Source organism: Hypanus sabinus, chromosome 12 (genome assembly GCF_030144855.1).
Source record: "Hypanus sabinus isolate sHypSab1 chromosome 12, sHypSab1.hap1, whole genome shotgun sequence".
NCBI lineage: Eukaryota > Metazoa > Chordata > Chondrichthyes > Myliobatiformes > Dasyatidae > Hypanus > Hypanus sabinus.
The window spans coordinates 80,639,999-80,661,642 of record NC_082717.1 but is presented as its reverse complement, the minus strand read 5'-3'; the positions used below and the strand labels follow the sequence as shown (position 1 = coordinate 80,661,642).

At 41.1% G+C, this 21,644-nt stretch overlaps 1 protein-coding gene across 1 annotated transcript; it reads left to right on the top strand.

Annotated features, from left to right (window-relative positions):
• The first annotated feature begins 12,250 nt into the window (after positions 1 to 12,250).
• Positions 12,251 to 19,807, top strand: LOC132402396 (paired box protein Pax-1-like). Its single transcript, XM_059985254.1, has 4 exons — positions 12,251 to 12,914; positions 14,120 to 14,262; positions 14,392 to 14,629; positions 19,716 to 19,807. The coding sequence occupies exons 1-4, from the start codon at positions 12,251 to 12,253 to the stop codon at positions 19,805 to 19,807; spliced, it is 1,137 nt and encodes a 378-aa protein (XP_059841237.1).
• The last annotated feature ends 1,837 nt before the right edge of the window (positions 19,808 to 21,644 follow it).

Below are 21,644 nucleotides of genomic sequence, written 5' to 3'. Positions count from 1 at the left end.
AAAGAAACAACGTGACAACAGGCTCCTCAGACCATGTGTCAGCGTTAAGCATCAACCACCCACTTGCCTGAATCTGAATTTAATCTCTTTCTTCAAAGTATCTTCCCACATGCGCATTAAGTCCACTGAGATGTCATAGGGGCAATATATAGCTTACCAACCCACACATCTTAGGGATGTGGGTGGAACCCAGAGCACCTGAGGAGGTGGAGGGGGGGGGCGGGACCCACGTGGTCACAGGGAGAACATGGAAACTCCACAGAGGAAGCACCTGAATTTAGGATTGAGCCTAGGTCTCTGGCACTGTGAGCCAATAGATCTACAAGCAGCACCACTGTGCTATTAAGTAATGAAATCCCATTGAAGCATCATCACTTTTGCAGTGGGATGTGAAGACATGCTAGAATCCTAAACCAAGTCATTACACTTACATTTAAAAAAATTGAGCTGAAAATTACTACAGGGCGTTACTTACTTTAATTGTTAGTATATTACAAAACACCAGAAACAAACAAAAACACAAGCTTTTTATATAAGGTATCTTATACCATATAACATATACATCTATACATGGACAATTTTACCAGCTAGGATTCAATTAAATTTGATGAAAATAAGCTACCTTTTCCAGAATTCTATTTTGATATTGGGAAATTCTTGGTCATAAATGTGTTATTTACTACCACACCCCACCCCACTGCTTCAATAAAAGTTTTCACAGCCACTGCTCATAACTTTGCTCAAGTGAACCTGGCAGAATCTAGGAGCTGGGAGACCCAATGCCCAAACGGTGCCACATTTATGCCACATGATTCATTTAAGTCCAAACTGGGCAGAGCACTTATCCTTTGAATGCCAAACAAGCAGGTAGGATTTGTTATCTGACTGCTTCTGAGTTGTGTTGTTCATTGGCTGGCAACATGTAATCACGAATTACAATGCTGGAAATACGCTAGTCAGGTAGCAACAGTGAAAACAGAAAGGGGTAAATTTCATGTCAATGAACTTGCAGAACGCATAAACATCCCAAGGTCCTTTTTAAAAACATTTTTAAATCTTTCATGCTTTGCACTCTGCAGATGCTGCCTGGCTAACTGAGTACTTCCAACACGTTTTGCTTTTAATTTCGGACTTGAAGCATTTGCATTTTTTTGTGCACTTCGCTGAAGTTAAACAAAGTCCTTAAAGCGAACTCGTCTCAGATTCATGTTGCCACGCCTTGAAAATGTGCGAAAAGGAAATAGTAACTCGCATGAGAGACAAAGCTTCGAGTTGGCTTGTTTAATTAGGTAGCTCCCACACCGCCGTTTGCTCCTTCCAGCATGCGATGCAACGATCAGCTACCGCTTCAGATGGCATTAAACATTATGTCAAACACAGTTGTAAGCCAATTCTGAAACCGTGTTGCATAATCACAAAGTGTGTGTGTGAGTGTGTGTGTGTGTGTGTGTGTGTGTGTGTGTGTGTGTGTGTGTGTGTGTGTGTGTGTGTGTGTGTGTGTGTGAGAGAGAGAGAGAGAGAGGGGGGGGATATTGAGATTTCAAATTGTAATTTTGTAATTTTACTGTTAGATACATGAATGGCAGTAAATGAAAATTATTTTAAAAAGTTTTTTTTTTCACGTGTTAAGCATTTACAAAACATTTTGGACCTCCAAGCCTTTCTATAAATTGCCGATAGTCTTTGATCTACTTCTGTTGTTCTGTACTCACTGAAAAAGATAGGGTTTCTTTCCACAGATGCTGTCTGCGTGTTTTGCTGTATTTTCTGATTTATTACACAAGCTATTTCGGGGCATTCTTTTCGCCCCAAATATTCGCTTGCAAATATTTTTGGTCTATGTAACCGCCTTTTTATCATCGCCCTGTTAACTCCACAACGCGCAAATTCTTTCCTCCTGATATTTGCATCTAGCCTCCCATTAAGTGAGTTTAGTTTTTAGACCCAAATCCGCAAAATCACTCCCAAAAGTGATGCTGCGAACATTCTACACTTTTTTTCATAATCTGTCTTTTTTTTCGACTGTAATCCAATCGGGGTAAGCGTTGTTGCTTGCTTTGCATTGCCTGGCTTTAACGCCTGGTATCCATAATTGTAGTGATTTGTGATACTTTGAGATTTTTCAAAACACGTTTGGAATTAACTTCCCAGGTAATTTGCGGTCGCTTTTTTTTACTTATTAAAATATAATCATTCAGGCTTTTTTTTGGGTCGCGATTTGCTTTCCAGTGTCATGTCCATCGCGTGGCTTGTATTGTGATTTGTTGCTGTTCTCCTCTTTGTTGACCAGCCGCTATTCTGCCCAAATTTCAAAAAGTATTTTCCTTTGAATCTAAACGGTAAATAGTATAATTCGTGAGCAACAGTAGCCGCCTGTGGTAGCCAAGCTTCTGCCTAATTCCACTCTTGAGTATCAGCCCCTCGCCGTCCCTCTGCTCGCTGCCATAAAGTCGGCTGGCTGTCCACCTTTATTTTGCCTGCTGAATATTGTAGTATTTTGTATATTGTTGCAAATCTTAGTAAAGGTCGTTCGAAAGTCTAATTGTCGCATCAGCCGTTTGTCCTGGCCTGAGCAAAGGGTTCGTTGAGATTGGTCAAGCAATAATCCTTCATTTAAAAAATCATATGACTATTCATTCTTGGTTTCTGGATATTTTTCTATTTCTCGTCATTTTTTCATGCTGTCAAATTTGTTAATTGATCTACATTTTCTTGCACGTGTCCCCTAAAAATATATAACCATTTACTAGCCCCAGCACCACATATTTTCTCCAACAAATTATTGAATGTTTCTGACAAAGCTTCTGCTATTCTTTAGTTTGTTTTAAAGCAGGAGATCCCAACCTTTCTTTTAAATGCCATGGATCAATTCCATTAAGCAAAGGGTTCGGTAACCTCAGGTCGGGAACCCCTGCTTAAAGCGTGAGATGTAATAAAATCGAGAGCACGTGATTTATCCTCTGCGTTTAACATTTAAAACATGACTACTTAATTTCTAATCTGCTGGGCAAATCCGCCTAATCTATAACCTCGCCAAAATAGATTTTAGTACCAGTTGCGCGGTCTGGAACGTTGTCCAGTCCACTAGCTTCCCATTTTTTTCCCCTTATCAATTCACTAAGCGTGAAGTGCTTACTGTTTGCGCCACATTCCTTGGAACAGCTTCTTCCCCTCCACCCTCAGGTTTCAGAACCCACTCTTTTTTTGCACTACTTATTTTTAAAGAAAAATCTTATTGAATATTCCTTATTGACTTTCTTTAAGTGTTGTATACCTGCTGCTGCAAAACAATAAATTTCACACGTGTCAGTGATAACTAACCTGATTCGGATTTAAATTCATGCTTTATTTTTGTGTGTGTGTGTTCCTATTGTGCTCTTTTTTTCACTTCTCACCTACCTCTTCTCCATCACTCCACACTCCCCAGGTACACATACACTGACTGAAGGCCTCTTACTCCTTTCTCCTTTCCCTGTGCCTACCGTATTTCATTGGCAGTTAGTTCCTTTGGCGAAATACACATTCCCTGGAATCTGGACTACGTTTTGTGTTAATTCCAAACGGCTTTCTAATCTTTGTTCATCCCTCAGAGGACGTGAACAGAACAGCCAACCTTAAATAAAATAAAGACAGATGGCTGTGCAGCAAGACGATGAGCCTGTCGAACTCGGCGAAGAAAAATTTAGTTCGAAATTTATTTGTTAGAAGGTATGAGTATCCGTTGTATACAGTTAGATTATTGTAACGTTTCTGCCGTCTTGCACGGGGATTTTTATTCTTGCCCCATGTTGTTCTTGCTTTGCCTATTGCACGCAATCTGGACCCACTCTAATATTTTCCATACTGGGCAATGAGATCACAAACTCCCATACAGTAAATCAAAACCGGCGGTACGGGGATTTTTTTTTACCTCAATAAAAAAAGGAGTTTTATATAGAGAGGGAGGGAGGGTGGAAAATTGAAACCATGTCTGAAGGAAGTTATTAGGATGCATACGTGAGATTAAAATTCGAGCCATCGTCGAGCAACAAGGGGATTTTCGTAATGTCATGAGCGAGCTCGCTTCCATCACAGTAAAAGGGACGCTATTATCCAAGTCATAGTGGCGAGACGCTATCTACAGAGTTTTGACAATGATTAAGGAAGTGACTAGGCTCGAAGAATGTCCCTCTTCCGTGTGGCATTGTGTTTAGTGTAGCATTTCATATCAATAATATGCTGCTTTGGTCAAGCCGGGCACTAAACCTAGCTAACCCAAGACTATACAAAGCTCGTATTTTAACTCCCATCCAGTTCTGTTCCCGAATGAACTAGTTATCAAACCAGTCAGAATAACATAGTAGCTACAACCAGCTACATGGTGAAAAGATCGTCGCTCAGTAATTGCAAGTAACCACCTCCTGATGGCATTCGTATAACTAATATGCCGAATTGGATGTATCTGCATATGCAGGCATATCTAACATCACACACCAACCTGAAATAAAACGAAATAAACTTTTTAAAAAATCATTTGCTCTTCAGCACATTATTTGCAAATCGACTTCGTATTTAACTTCCTCAAATATACAAAAGATAATTTAAATCACTACTTTTAGGTTTTACTCTACGAGTCTAGAACGAAGGAGTCCTGTTTAAAATGCATTTCGCTTTTCAATCAAAAAACTAACTGTTCTTCATTCTAATGTGGTCAGTTTATTGGTAAAATGTTACTTTAATAAAACGCTTAAGATAGCTTCCTAAAGACTTTCATTGTAAAGTCAAGACGACGCTGTAGAACGGATCCGGACGAAGAGCGGGTTCGAGTGAAATTGCTCCCAATTTCTTGTAATATCTCGATCAGACGGCGCCGGAGAGGATCGTCATGTTCGTTTTGATTCGCTTACGATGCCTTACGGAACTGGCAGACTGATGGCGGTAGGGTGCAAGTGGATTAAATTCGGCCAAGCATGTTGAAAGGCCGTGCACCTCACTGTAAAACTCGAACTTCTAAATCCTTTCAAAATCCGATTGATTTATTGTGGTTTGTTGCGCGCTGCCTTCAGTCAGCTTTTGGTGGGCATGAATCGCTTTCAGAAACCGTGTCCGCTACAGTTTGTCCCACCAATCAAAAGCACAATAAGCGACCAAAATGCAACAGCGAGGGTTCAAGGGTGATTAATGCACCTCGGCTGCAGTTTATGTACTTAGCTTCATCCCGCGCTGAATCGTATCCCGGGGTGTATTAATCAGCAGTAAACACATGCTCCATTTCTCTCTTTTCATTACCTGTATGGCACTTTCCAGAGCTGACACAGTGAATGATAGAAATTAACACGCTACACCACCAATATGTGCAGAAAAAAAATCAGTATTTCCCGGCTCTGCCAACAACTTGCTGCACACTCCCCCTGCCGTGAACTTCCATTGCTCGTTTTAATGTGCTTAAAAGCGAATAACAAAACAACTTGGCTCTTCTGTCTACAGACAAACAAAAGTTTTAATAAATAGCACTCTGTTAACATTTTGTCTGTTCATTTTTCTGACGTGTCTTTTCGCCGATTCTGTATCTATTTAATGAAAGTGACTGACTTTTAAATTGTAGAATCTGGAGTGTAAATTGATAACTTTTCAGAAATTTATTAATAACAATAAAATGCAAAACATTATTATAATGCAACGCTTAAATTCCGGAACCTTATCGTTCACTTTCTTTTTAATCAATATACGCTCATCGTAATAGACGATTGCCCTATACTGTATTCTACATGACCTACATTAAGAAAGCCAATGAAAACAAATGAAAGTCTGGGGGCAGTTTTTTTAAAGAGCTTACTTCAGAGCTATGTGTTTAACGTGATGTTACTTAAACTCTGCCTCTTTAACGCGTAATGCGGGGTCCACAGAAGCTTAAAAATGAAATTGGAACCAATTATATTTAGAAAAAAAATGCAGAATTAGCAATGGCATCGAATGCACAAATTCCTAATTCGCAATGCGAAACTTTTAGCATCAAGAAACGACAAATACGTTTGATTAAAATTACATTTGGACTCCCCCCCCCATTCGATTAATTATTTTTTTTAAATCTTAGCTTTAGACTCCCAATTCGATTATTTCCTTGTTTTCTTCATCTCCACACGAAGTGGGAGCTGCGATTATTTTGTGGCGGATTTCACTTGAGCAGATAAAGTTAAATGGGTCTTTAACGATTCCGCCCCCCCCGATAATTTCATACTAGTATGGATTGATGTGTGCAGACTAAGCTGAGAGACGGGGTGCTGCCGCCAGCCGTCTGCGGTTTGAAAGCGGGGACACGATTAAGGGTGATCTATAGGAAGTTATACTGAGTTTAACACCTGCTCGGTCCTGCACTGTACCACAGAAACAAAGTGGTTCGAGATTGTATATCCCCCCAATGTACTTTAACATTAGGCTTCCCCCCCCCCCACCCCCACCGCCCTCTCCCAGCCCGCAAGTCCATACCGATCCATATGACTCACGCAAAGGTATACTACTGCGATTCAAGTTTTCAAAAACTTGATTTGTACTGCATTTGGCATAATAGACAAACTATAAACACCACATTTTAGCTCTGCAGTTTACAAGGCGACATGTCAAACTGGTGTACTGATATCATTGTTCTTTAATAATGTTTTTAATTAATTGTCTGCTTGCATAAAGAATGCATAAAGAAACCTTTAGGATTACGTATACACGCAGAGAAATGCATAATACTAACTGAACGTACATGTTCTTTTCTGGGAAAGTATCAACTAAACACGCCTGCAGAGAACTCGTTGGAGATGCTTGTTTTTCGCTCTGTCTCCCGGCACATTAATGTTTCCTTAATCGATCGGCGCAACCACACACAAGAAAAGCTCACCTTTCATTTCCAGTTACGTCCTTCGTTCGCACAGTTCCACGACGAGCAGCGTAAAGCAAACGGGGCTTCTGCAAAAAGCCCCTCAGTTGCGGATTCGCTAAAGAGCAAGCAGCGTGACTCGAGACTTCGCCGATCATTCGCATCCTTTGCAGGAATGCCTTCTCATCGGGCACGATACTCGGGATCTCCACCAGGCGGAGCCACTCCTTTGTGCACACAACCACTGCTCCGGCAATCGGATTTGGGGTTCCGAGGGGTCATACCTACCTCCCGATTAGCACAAGGAATTTGGTTAGTGTACAAGGCAATGGTTAGCTCCTACGAGCACAAATGAATGGAATTTTGATTTCCTCATTAGTTCCTCACGCTTGTTCGTGTCCCTATCTTTCATAACCTTCTGTTTTCTCCATCACTCTGATTCCTGCTTCTTTGACAGGGAACAGGGACGCCAGAAGATCAAGCCGATTGCGTTGATGTGCTTCATGAATGCCCATAAAGAAAATAAATACTCTTTACCCAGATTCCACAACTAAGGGAGTGCAACCGATCTATTGTCCGTCCCAAGAAACTGCCCAGTCAGTCGTCTAGTTTCTGGAGACTCTGGGAACATCCTCGCCTCACGGTCTACCGTGGATCACAGGAGCTCATCCCAGGCTTGTCACCTGGGGTGAACAATAATTGATAGTCTTATTAGCGATTGCTCTTCTCATTAGTTATTTAAATAGGGATGAAATAAATAAATTATTATGAATGAAATAAATTATGTGCCCTACAGGGAAGTCGCCATGATCCTATAATTATTCTTTGAAGAGCTGTCCTTTGTTATTACACCAGCCACATCGCAGGGATGTTGGCACGTGTTCCCCCTAAAGTTCCACAGAGGTACGAACAACGTTGTTTCAAACTCACCATTCTCTCTCCCCCTCTGATTTCAATCAATCTCATTGCATCTGGCAGCTGGTGTCTTCAGCAGCCCAGTTGTCCAATTCTGGCATTCGGCTCCTCCGTTAAGAGGTGGAGAGGGAGAACGCAAACACTGAGCGAGCCAGGCAGAATCCGTGGCCACCCGACTCCCCCACCTGACCTCGACTCTGTTTCTCTCTCCGCAGATGCTACCCGACTCGCAGATTGATTCCAGCATTTCTTTTTTTAAATTTCTGATTTCTAGCACCTGAAGTTTCTCTGACCATGAAAATAGTCCGTCATTCACACTTCCTAATCAGTTCCAAATATATTAATGAATTAGTTCATCACTTTTCTGTAACCACCGCTCTAGCAAGGGTGTTAACTTGAATTCGAATAATCTGCTCAGAAATGTCTTTTGATGTTTCACTGAATTTCATATAGATAGTTTCTTAGCACCACTCGTGAAAACACAAAAAAAATCCTGGAATTTCACTGGGTCCAACGGGGGACAGTGAGTTTGTTTAGCAACTTAGATAAATTAAAACCCACAGAAACTTGAAACGGAAGTACGGACTTGATACACCGCTAAAACCTGATGAAAGTCAACTTAGTGCACAAAACTTGGTATACAGGTATACAGGCGGCAGATTTGGGAGAGCCTTGGTCGCAATGAACGATAGAACAGCTTCGACCGAATTAACAGAAGACACTTGCACCTGCAAATTTTTTATTTGTATTCGATATTGACTAACAAAACCGCGCAGCGACTCGTTTGGAATCGTTATGTCGTTATAAGGTAGCTTTTCATACCTTCCCTTGAGAAGTATGCAAAGTTTTCATAAAAGCAGCTCGCACCGAGCAGCAGCCAAAGGCACGGACATCAATAGAGCTCTTATTTATTTTTTTACTCTCCAAACACGCCTCACGTTTTTCATAAAATAAAAATATAGAAGAATCTTGAATACAGATAGACGGAGATCAAAGGAGATCATCGGAGAAAACGGAGATTAAATGTGCTTTATAAATAAGCCAGCCAAAGTAGTTAAATAATGCGTGAATACATGTCATTTCAACGGCAATCCCTTCTTCGGAAAGCAGGCGGGAAAAAATGTCAATACAGAGTGGGGAAAGTCGTTTCCGATACCAATAATTCTGACACATTTCGTCATTTGATTGAATTCCAACGTCAGAGCAGTGGACAAGTTTTATTGCAGGCATAATTTGCACCACATATACCCCAAGCCTTCCCGAATGATGTCAACATTGCATTCCAATAAATTTAATATTTCCAACCGTTCTTTATCGGTGCCGACTATCTCTAGACCACCGACTAAGATATAATATTTTGAGTTAATTATATTATCAGTCCTCTTGAATGGCCCTATAGTCTTCGAGTGAATTAGATTTACAAGCAAAAGCATGCAATATTTTGATGGATTTAACTATCATTTAATGTAATTGTGAAATAGCGACTACTTTTTCCATTATTTAATTGAAATCTTAGCCGCAAAGTTATAGATTCCCAACCAACATTGGTCTTCGGGTTAGTGCTCCGAGGTGCGACGTATTGAGAGAACTACCTGATATTTGAAGGACTTTGGGAACACGACAGGATAAAACTTTTGCTAGCAAGCGTTGTTCGGAGCCACAGAATCCCAAATACCAGCGGGTATTGTGTGAGCACCTGAATAGCAGCAGAGATTTGTTTCCCACAGGTTTTATTTTTATTTATCTGGTCACTTCCCTCAGACAGAGAGAGAGAAGAGAGAGAGAGAGAAAGAAAACAAGTTTGCAAGTTTGACCTGGGCTGATCTCTTGCATGTGTGTCTCAACGGGAGAAACAAGCCAGGCACGTCCCGAAGCAATAAAGTGCAACTTTCATGAGCATTGACAGTTTTTTTGTGACCTGTGGGACGACGAATATATTATTATTTCAACTGTGTAAAGGATGAGCAGATTAACGATATACCCCCCATGCCGACATAAGGTGCACAGATTGTGCCTTCCTGACGAATTCCTTATCACTTAAACGCCCTAGCCATCCTTAAGACAAGCATTCATGCAATATTATATCTGCGTATAAATCTGCGACTAAAATATGTAGTCGTTTCAAAATGGTGTTCAAATAGAAACATTCGATTGCACTTTATTTATTATTTCTGACAACGCTTGATTGGAAAGAGAAATTTGCAGATAGATGGTAGGGATTTCCATGATTACTGTCTTCCCAATGTGTCAAAAAATGTTAATTTCCCCGTTCAAGTGGTTAATATGACCCTCAAAAACACCCTTAATATAAGAATGACACACTATCATGGAAAATGTTGTATTGCTATAGACTTAATAAACTGTAATTAAATTATTACATTCACAGAAGACCAAGATGGTGATTGTTCTGTTTACTGTTCCAATCTCTTCAACGATGTTTGTATCATTTTGTCGTTGTGTATCAATTAGAACACCTTTTGGGACCATTAAGTTACTTCTGATAGTTAGAAATAATCCTGGCTAGTTGTTTCATGCAACATTTATGTAAATGTGTGCGCTGGTATTGAACAGATAGTGATCGGACACGCGAGGATATGTCTGGGGCAGAATCTCATGTCCAAGGGATTTCAGCCAATCTTCCACGTCGTCCCTCAACTACGAATTTTCTCGCCAGAATTTGTTTCATTAATATCTCGGCTTTTGATTAAAAATAGCATGGGTTTCCTTCATATATGCTTTCACCTAATAAGAAGAAATGACACCCCCGTGGCTTAGGAACACGCGTGAAGATTGACTTCATTAAAAAAAAGACATTTTAAATAGGCGCATTTCTCATGTTGGATTCTTTTTGAAACCCTGTGTTGGTATGCTGACTTGTCAATATCTATTAATCATCTTTTGCAAAACGAAAATAGAAGAACGTGTGAATGATATTATAAGATAGCTGGACAACGAGCAGGGGGAGGGGCGGGGAATGCAAGAAATTCATAGTTTAACAATGAATTAAGTGAACTACTTTCCTATTGAGAAAGGGTCTTTTCATCAGATAACGCCAATAAGTAAATCAAACATGAGGTTGTATTTACTAACATCTAAAGGAATCATCCGGCCTATTCTTCATTACAAGAACAGGCAAATTAAACTGCCACGTGAATTATTGCTTCTGAGTTTCTTTATTTATTTAAGGATAAAATGTGAAGTTTTCAAGGTTCCGACGAAACTTTCGATTGAGCTACGTGAACTTTATGGATGTAGGAGCCGTGGGGAGGATACAGAACATGGGGCGTGAAAACTAAGGTGACTTAAAAATTTTCAAATATTCTCTCAAAATATGTGCTATCTAAAGTAAATATACTAGTTTAGGGGGGAAACAGCAACATCTTCTATTTTGACATTGGCAAACACACGTTTTGTACTTTCATGATATCTTATTGAGGTTTGTAGTAACCAAGACTTCAGCAGTAGCTGCCCTTCTGACTTTGAGGAGGTTGCCAAAAAGGCGGAAAGTCTCCGAGCGACATTAATAATTCTGTTTCAGGGCAGCCAATAGGAAGAGGAGGAAGCCAGCGAAAGACTAATGAGAACTTCGCAGCGTGACCATCAAGATTGACGTGGAAAAACGCGTAAAATTGATCTGGACAAACTGCAGCCTCTAGGATTTACAAATTTACCCTAATCGGATGAAGATCACCTTGTGCTATTCGTGCAGCCCCGTCTCATTATTGTTCTCCCACCTCAAGCCTCCAGATTGCGTCGCGAAAGGAATTCTCCTGTGCTTTCGAAACCGGTCTCTGTTCCTGTCCCTGCATTTACCCGTCAGACTTCAGCCTAACTCTCCGAAACAAATTTTCAGCCATTGCAAGGGGAGGTTTGTTTTTTTTAAAAGATTGCTGAGTGATTCTCGCTTCGTTGGACAATGGGTAAGCATCGATTCCTATTTGCATGGTTCAATGGCATGAGTTTGATAACACAATAAAAGATTGCTTTACGCGCCTGCATTATGTCGGAGAATCAAAACAGCGATCGGCACTCGGCCACTCGTCTTTGGTAGATTAGACTTAAAGGGGCTATTTTCCAAGGTTGAAAAACAAAATAATATATCTTTTTTTTTGGGGGGGGGGACTGGGTGTCGACAAACTGGCGCTTATGTTAAAAGTGCATTAGTGAGCTGGGGGTTGGATCACACAGAGATGGTTATACGTATTGAGGAGGTAGTTTGTTATCTGTCGAGTTGTACTTCGCGCCAGGCGCAAATGCAATGGAGTACCCTGGTGAGTGCAGAAGTCCAAACATAGCTACAAGCGAGTCGATAATAAAGAAATACTATTCTCCAAAATAACATTACTTCATATTTTTAGTCGGCGCATATATTTTTGTTGGAGACCATTTTCATGTTCAGGGCTTTAGAAGTTTGTGGGAAGTGTGATGTTTTGACAGCTGTTCAATTTCTGTCCTTGTATCGTTATGTTTTAAATTCGGGAGATTATCACGATGGCCTCTCTGCTTTTCTTTCCCGTAGATCAGACGTACGGGGAGGTGAATCAGCTGGGAGGCGTTTTCGTTAACGGGAGACCACTTCCCAACGCGATCAGACTGAGAATCGTAGAGCTGGCTCAGCTAGGGATCAGACCCTGCGACATCAGTAGGCAACTCCGCGTCTCCCACGGATGCGTGAGCAAAATCCTAGCCCGTTACAATGAAACGGGCTCCATCTTACCCGGGGCTATCGGGGGAAGCAAGCCCAGGGTCACCACCCCGACTGTGGTGAAATACATCAGGGAATACAAGCAAGGAGACCCGGGCATCTTCGCTTGGGAGATACGAGACAGGCTCTTGGCCGACGCGGTTTGTGACAAGTACAATGTCCCTTCCGTCAGTTCCATTAGCAGGATCCTGAGAAACAAAATCGGCAATCTTTCACATTCGGGCCAGTGCGAGACCGGCAAACAGCTTCCTCCGCAACCGACGCTGTCTTACAATCCCATTTACCAGTACTCCTACCCCAACCACATGTCATCAGCCGCCGCAAAAATGAGCAGTACTACGGGGGTCCCCGTGCCAGGGGTTACGGGACATGTCGGGATCCACAGAGCCTGGCCGAGCGCCCATTCTGTCACCAATATCCTGGGACTCCGAAGCCTCGTTGAACAGTCAGGTAAGCGTGTCCCCTTTCTCTCCGGGTATGCCTACCCCTTCTCCAGTGCTTTGAAAATTAAAGAGAATAAATAATTTCGCCGTTACACTTCGGTGGAAAGAGACAGCCTGATCGGTTATCTCGGGAAAGAAAAAGACGATATAAAAACTGTAAGAAAGAAACAAGATGCGAGTGCAACTTTGATTCTGCATGTGTCACTTCTACTGCAAGTGAAGCCAGCAGCTACTGCTCACAGCAGTGATGAGCAGTTTAAAGTAGAAGAGGGTTATCCGCTTCTAAATGTAAACTTTTGAGAATAGAATACATGGCATAAGAAAGTCACAAAATAATATAAAATTTGATAAACGAGTAGGTCTCGCTGGCCCCATTTTTGATTGCTCTCTTAACGGCCTAACGTTTGTTAGAAAACAAAATATATAAATAATCGCCCCTTTCCTGCTATTCTTTTCGACAATGTTTGACCAAATTCAGGCCTTTCTCAGATCTTTCTTTGTGTTTGTCCTCCACCTACAAACAGGAAGCCTTTGTGGCCTACTCTTCCCCTTACCTGGGCCCGGCGTCCTGTCCTTAACTGCTTTATCCAATTTTTTTTGTGTCAAACTCTGACCTAATTGATTCTTTTGAAATATCCAGGCCTTTGCGAATTTCAGTTTTTTGTTTGTGAGCTAGAGAATAAATATTTTAAAAATATTACTAAAGGAACGAAGTTTCACACCAATTCATTTTCCACCTTGCCTTTCCATTAACTTCGTCCTGACGGGTCTGCCCGGATTTAAACTACTGTCTATTGTTAAATAATGACATTAGAATGTTGTATCTTGGTATCCTCAGAGAAGATTCTGCGTCTAAGGAGGCCGATAATTTAAATTTTGATCTGGTCTGCAAAATTATACATGAATGGTGTTTCGTTTCGTTTTTGTCAATAGAAACAGTCCTAAAAAGAATCTCACATGGTGTAAGTCATCGGATTCTTGACTTGGATTGTTTTAGGCATAGACTAAATATGCTATATCTAGGCATTTAAGTTGACGATAATTGATATTAAAATAAATCAAATGTAGAAGAAATCCGATTACAATGCTTTACCAGCAAGACTGAAAGTTATTGTTAGTATTCCTGGCGAGGGATTTGCGTAGAAAGCAGACGGGAATTCCACAATTAGACGTTGTTTACACGCAATATAATTATTTAAAAATGTATTTTAGCTGCCCTTGGCGGAACTGAGGCTTCAGCGTATCAAACAAAAGTGGAGGATTGGAATAACGTCAACAGAGCAAGCTTCCCATCAACTCAAAGTGTCAACGGGATAGAGAAGCAGGCGATCGATCCGGATCTGAAATACTCCCAGGTACTGACCCACTAGCCCTCCTGTCTAGATTTTTGCTTATTGAATGTTGTGGTTCTGCGTTCTCAGTGCCACTTACTGGTAACGCTGACATCTGAAACTAAAATAAGCTTTGGTCTTGTTGCGTTACAGCCTCCTTCCGCACTGCCTGCTGTGAGTAGTTTCGTTCCTCCTTGCGCAGTTGGGCCTTATCCCTCGTCAAACCAGGTGCCGAGCTACGGAGTGTACGGGGGTCCTGGAGCGGGTTACATGACTGGCCACCCCTGGCAGTCCCAGGGCAGTAGTCTGTCTCACTCTGGGCCAGGGATTACTATGCACGGCGGAGACATTCACGCACCCATGCCCTTCAAACACCTCTCGGCCAGAGAAGGTAAATCGCTTTGCTCGTTATTATGGTCACGGACTGTTTCCTCAAAAATACTGGGTCAGAACTATTAAGCGATTCACAATATTTTCGTAATATTTTGAATGAAACAGAAGTAGCTGATGAAACAAAAATGCCCTGTCTGGAGACCACCACGCAGGTCTATAACGTTTAATTCATTTGCGTAACAAAACCAAACGTGGAATTCGCAGCGGAATCGATGCAGATAATTCGCGGGGTCTGAAGTACAACCAAAATGGCCCGTCATCGAAAACACATGACCGTCAAGAAATAGAATTTTTGAAGCTTCATTTGCAGGAGGAGCATTTTCCAAGTACAAAGCAATTGCAGGGTTTTGAAAATTTGGTGCATCCGTTTAGTCAGTAGTGGGTGTTTAAAGAGAGCCCCGTACTGCACGCCTTCGCATTAATTCTGCTACGAGAGTGTTGTTGCCGTTCTTGGGACAATTACGGACTGAAAGCAATTCTATTTTCCAAAAGCTCCTTGTATTTCATGCTAGTCACAGCAATGTTTACATACTGGGCGCAGGAGCCGCTTGTGAGGCTATGGGTTGAAGCTGTATGATAATATAGTTCGTCAGCTGTAAAAATCGGGGTGTGCATTACTGATAAACATGCTTCCATATTGTTTTTAATTATATTATAAATCATTTAGTGGTTATGGAAAAGACAACGAATTGGCGAGCAATTGTGCGTCAAGCATGCCGACTAGATAGAAGTTCAGATGAAAGTTGTTTGCGAGCATCTATTAAACCCATTCGACTTGGATATCAATGTGTATTTTTTTGGATGCAGTTAAATGTCAATTGCTAAATATCATATTAAAAGGTATCGTCGCTACCAATCGTTACAAATAACCACGTCTAGCACTTGCCCAAAATGATTTGAGATGGCTACCTGGGATAATGTCAGTGCAGTTGTTCCAGAGAGTTGATCTTGACTAAAACCTGTTAACTATTTGGTTTAGATAGCAGAGGCTAAAACTTTTGTGGATGAGAGCATATGGAAAAAAAAGAATGAGGTCACCCCTACAGTAATTAAGCTGCTCTGCTTTGATAACCCAATATTCCCCGAATGGCCCTTATATCCGACCCGATGGAAAAGAAGCCCGAAACGTCGACTGTTCAAACTTTTCCATAGATGCTGCTGACCTGCTCAGTTCATTTGGCATTTTCTGTGTGTTGCTTTGGATTTCTAGCATCTGCAGACGTTCTTGTGTGTGTGTGTGTGTGTGTGTGTGTGTGTGTGTGTGTGTGTGTGTGAGTGTGTGTGTGTGTGTGTGTGTGTGTGTGTGTGTGTGTGTGTGTGCGCGCGCGGGCGCCTGCTACTCAACAACGCTTCTCTTTTGTGCAAAACCATTTGCCACATTTATAAGCATAAGAGTCATACACAAAACTCCTACCAACAGTTCTGCCACTTAAGTCACATTTTGAATATTGTCCTTCCAGGGTAACTAGATGCGAAAAACAACTGCACTTTGTGCAGTTCAGGACTTAAAATTAAAATATGGAAACAAGAATAATGCGTTCTTTACGGGTGTCTAGAATCAGGTGTTCAAAGTAAGGGGTTGACTGTTCAAAACTGAGCTAAAGAGAAAATTATTCAGACAGAGGGTAGTGAATCTTAAGCATTCTCTCTACCTTGGTGCTGTGGAGACTCAGTCACTGAGTAAGTTCAAGGCAGAAATGTTAAATTGTAAGGAATGGAGACTTCATTCAGGTAGCTAGTGCTGAGGCAAAAGGTCAACCACGATCTTATTGAATGTGAGTCAGACGTGTACAGCTAATTGGCGTGCTGTTGATTCGGCTTTTTATGAGGTTATCGGAATTAATTTGCTTCATTTATTCAGCAGCAGTTTGAAGCGAGGAGAAAACACCGTGACTTAAAAAAAAGCAATTTTTCTCCATGATGTTACAGACGCTGCATTATATTGTGTGTGTGTGTGTGTGTGTGTGTGTGTGTGTGTGAGAGAGAGAGAGAGAGAGAGAGAGAGAGAGAGAGAGAGAGAGAGAGAGAGAGAGAGAGAGGGAGGGAGAGAGAGAGAGAGAGAGAGAGAGGGGGGAGAGAGAGAGGAGAGAGAGAGAGAGAGAGAGAGAGTGAGAGAGAGAGGGAGAGAGTGTGATGAAGGGGAGGAGGGGGACAAGTGATGCTTTTTTAGTAGCTTTATTTCTGTCGCTTGAGCATCTTTGTATGCTGGTAGAAAGATTTGAGGAAGAGTAAGTTAGCGTCAGTCAGTCAAATATAAAATATGATATTTTATGGCAGCCCAGTCTACATTTTTTATTTTAACTTATTTAAAGGGAACTTTTTGATGGAGAACGTGCAGTCTACCGACTTCATCAGTCATCATAAACCTGCTATTTATTTTCAATGACAAAAATCAAAACCATGCACACGTACAGTATAGGACTTAGCTTTTTTTTTCCTTGGAGAAAGTTAACTCAGCGGGATTTAATTCACCAGTATATTTAAAATCACATACAATTTTACAAATGGCTTTGTATATAGCACTGAAGTTTGGGTTCCTATTTTCGTTAATTTTTCTTGAAGTCCAATTTTACGCCGAAGAAGTGTAAGGGTGAATTTGAGTATATTTCAGTTTAAGTCCTGTATCATATAAACCCACATGTGACAAGCCCATTTGTGATTATTTTCCACTAAAAAGGACGCGCGAGTGTCAAAGATATTGAACTCGAAGAGACTTTGTGTATTTTTCATCATTGTTTCGATAGTTCCAAGCAGTAACGGAGAAATACAACGAATGGTACCCGGAGAAACTTTCACAGTTAGGAATTGAGCTGTTCAAGTGTCCTCGTTTTAAGATAGAGGATGTTCAAGAGAACAGGGATTTTTATGTGTTTTATTCTGGAAATGTCGTGTTGGTTGATAATTTGAAATTCTAACCATTCCATCTGATTACAATGTGGCATTTATTTCACGCAGCAAAACAAAATGGCGAGGCGCTGAGAATTGATAGCATTTTAGCAGTAGGCTCAGCTCAAGAGAAATGATAGACCTTCTGCTTTGGCTTGAAGGCTTTCATCACCACAGTCTTGTCTAACTCTAGCAGAAGAAACTGCTTTCAAAGCAAATACTATCTCAGCCTAAGAGTGGGGGTGGGGTGGGGGATGGTTCCTACTCAGTGGGAGTGTAAGGATCGTATTCCCACCAGCATTTCTCTTCAACAGATGCATTTAAAAATATTTTAGAAAGTAAAAATTAACTCCAGATTTTGATGATCTTTGAAAAGAGCAGGATCATTAGAAATAAGATTCTCTTAGCCTAAGGACATTACATCCAATGAAGGCAAAAATAAACTCTGTAACGATCATAAACACAGGAGATTCTGCAGATGCTGGGAATCCACTCACATTTAATCTTAATTGATTATCAAAAGGACAGTGTTAAATAAGAGTCAATATTTAATTGAACCCGGAACTGCCCGTACCAGTTGAAGTCGGCGACATCACGGAAGTATCGGCCCTAAATGAAATTTGAAAGACATCCACCCTGTCGTCTTTAAATGTGGAAAACTGTTGGTCCCGTCCCGTTTCAAAGTTTTGAGCGGGGAAGTCTAGACGGATGCAGATGTTCGGTGCTGGTTAGGTATCGCCTTTCGGCGAGTTCATAAACGAACCCCCCTTCCTTTCAAACTCTTAGGTAAATTATTTGACAACAATACAAAAGTAGGAAGCAGTCGCTTCGCTTTTCGGCCAATAATTATTCCCCAGTCAGCACCATAAAACGGGTTATTTAATCATTCCGTATTGCTGTTTGTGAGAATTTTCTGTTCTGGTTGTCCCATCCCAACTTATTGGAACAACAATCATTGGATGTAATGTGCTCTGGGATTCACCTGGGGCCATGAAAATGCTATTCAAATGCAATTCTTTTTGCAAAATGAAGACATTTTGAACTATCATTTCTATTGTTCGATATTCTACCTTAGGATTTTTTGAAACTAATTCGAATTCGAAAGCAGACGTTTGTTCTGGGCGTTTGGTTGTTTATCAAGAGGCAATGCAGTGCTGCAGTGTTTTCTACCTGCATCTCTAAAAACAATCGGTGCTGTGTGGGGTGTTGTGGAGAACTGAGTAATAGCGAAGTGACATTACGTCCATCTGGTTTCTAATAGAAGGATTTAGGCAGAAATGAGAGAAACGAACCGATTGATATCCGCAGAGTCATAGAAAAGTACGGTACGGAAACTTACTGATAAAGATATCCTAGAAACTGACTGGCCTGCAGTGAATTCAGGACAATATTCAACGTTCACGTGGCATAGCGGTTACCGCGACTCCATTACAGCATTGGGACGTGGGAGGTCGGAGTTCAATTCCGGCGCCGTCTGCATGGACTTTGTACGCTCTCCCCATGACCGTGTGGGTTTCCTCTAGGTGCTCTAGTTTTCTCCTACAGTCCAAGTCGCCGCGGTTAGTAGGTTATTTGCCATTGTAAGTTGTTCTGTGATGAGACTAAGTTTGATAGGTGGGTTGCTAGGCAGCGCGGCTCCTTGGGTCGGAAGCACCTGTTCCGTGCTGCATCTCTAAATAAAATTAATTAATTAAAATAAAGTTTGCCCTTTTTGTTCCCAGCAGAATCAGATCAGATCAACTAAAATAGACCAGCCGTCTCAATGAATGGTGGAGCATGTTCAGGGTTGGGGTGCAAATGACCCGCTTTTACTCCCATGACTTACAGGCTATGTTTTCATTGGCAACACAAAGGTGCCCAATAAGTCTTTGATTCCGTCTAGGATCCATACAAATCTCTTTTTTGTTAAAGGCCTAAGAATGCCCACCTGTATACAATATTATTATCTAGTTTCCTGGGCAAATGGGAACTACAGTTTTGGAATAGATTAGTTTTAACCAGGGTTCATCGAAAGCATGTCGACGTCAGGTCGATTACCCCTTGTGAATTCTATGTAAAGTGCATTTAGTTACATTTTCCTCGCCTCTGCTCTGCTCTGCCCTGACCCGCGTTAACTACAATGAAGCATGTCTTTTTTTAGAGAATTCGCTAGTCTGTTTCCTTAAGATTTTGTTTTCTTTTTCTTGCTTTTATTTCAGTGGAGGACAGAAAACCCGGGAGCCCCGTTAGCAAGCCCCCAGAAGCTCTCAGGAACACGCACGGCCTCTCAATCTCAGCCTCCAGCACGTAAAACCCGGCCGGTAATTGAGTCACTTGTAACAAATCGAACTGCTCCAAGGGATCTGATCGAACCGTAACCCTTAATCGCAAGGTTTATTTCCAAGAACTGATTTTTTTTTATTTGAAAAGAGAAATAAATATTTTCACAGTACAGCAACAACAAAAATGCCCCTCCGCACAAAATATGTCTCTACGAAGAGTTATCTACAACATAAAGCGCAGCGCGAACATTGTAAACAATAATTTTAAAAGGAGAGAATGCGTTCAGGGCAGAATATTTCTTCACATTTCGACAGGCTGTTGGTGGCGGGGAGGCCCATTTGTCTTGACTTAGTTTCATATATGTATAAGAGGTCAGAAATCATATTTGTTATGTAGCTACTAGGAATTTAAGCCATAATTAATCAAAAATGATCTGCTCATTTAAAGCAGGCTTCGCCTATAGATCTGGTACCATTCCTTACCTTGCGAGTGACAAGCGCCCTCCTTAGTTTTGTGTAATGTATTTTTGTACATAGCTTTATGAACCCAGTCACTTGGCTAACGCGTAAACGATGTGAAAAGAGTTTGTGAACATAATGTATATCCGAGACTGTAAATGTACAAAATATTTTGCCTTCGCGGATTATTTTATATTTTTATATTTCGAATTTAAAATATGCATTTAAGTTGAAATAAAACAACGTTAAAATAGACGGCTGTATTGTGCTTCGATATAAATCATCAGTTCTCCCTTCCCAGATGCTACCTGACCGAATCGACATTTTCAACATTTTCTGTTTTTATTTCAGTTTTCCAGCATTTTTGCTGCCACAGGCCGTTCAAATGCAAGACGGTTCTGCCGGGCAAGCAGCGTTTTGTTATATTACACATACAATGTTTTGATTTCCACCTAATTAATTATCAGCGAACCCGCTCCCGTTATTTAGGGGCTTCTTCGGAAAAACTGCTCGTCCCACTTTCTTATTCGCTGGGTTGAAACTCCGTACCTTTTATGTAATATTACACCTGCCACTTGGACTATTTGACGACAGAGAGTACAGAATGGCTGCCGGCCCAAAGCTTTTGCCGAGAAGCAGACACTTCACATTAGTATAGTAAATGCACGAGTTTCAATGAAATTCGTTCGAAGTAAAGAACGCGTGCCCGAGCTGGCATAGATAACATATAAACAGTTGCCCCACTGTAACGGCAATTTCTGACCGTTGATGACCATTTATTTATATGACCACAATTTACTTATGATCCAACAGATGTTAAAAGCCTCGGACAAGAAGACAACTGTACGAATGCATGGCAGCGCTGCTTGTGTTGCTCATCTCGGGATATCGCCAAGGAATTGTCTGCAGTGGAGTGCGAGTGCTGTGAATTGCCCATGATTGTGACCTGAATGAGTTGAACGTCATTTTAAATTCGCACAGAAATCTAAGCGACATATTCCTAACAAATTCTGGAGATAATACAATAGGGCACCTGCATCGTTTCCATGGGATCTGTTTTATAATGGTTTTATCTTTAAATTGGTAGTCATTCGTAAACAAACAAATAACTCGTTGTTGTTGAAGCAGAGAAAGTAACCTAGAAATACTCCTATTTTTAGAGTCTAGTATCCCAATTCCAAATACTACACTGCTATCGGGGATTATGTATGACTATATTGCTCCCTAGACTTGTAGCGAGTTTTGATCCAGTTACTGGGTTGTGATTTATATGATCGGCTTGCTCTTTAATGCATCAGCAATCCGCAGGTTATTCGAATTTCTATTTACATGAACGCACGGCTTAAGACGATGTTCTTGTCTTGTTCCCCATTGGTAACGAAATGTTTTATGTACACTCGGAAACAT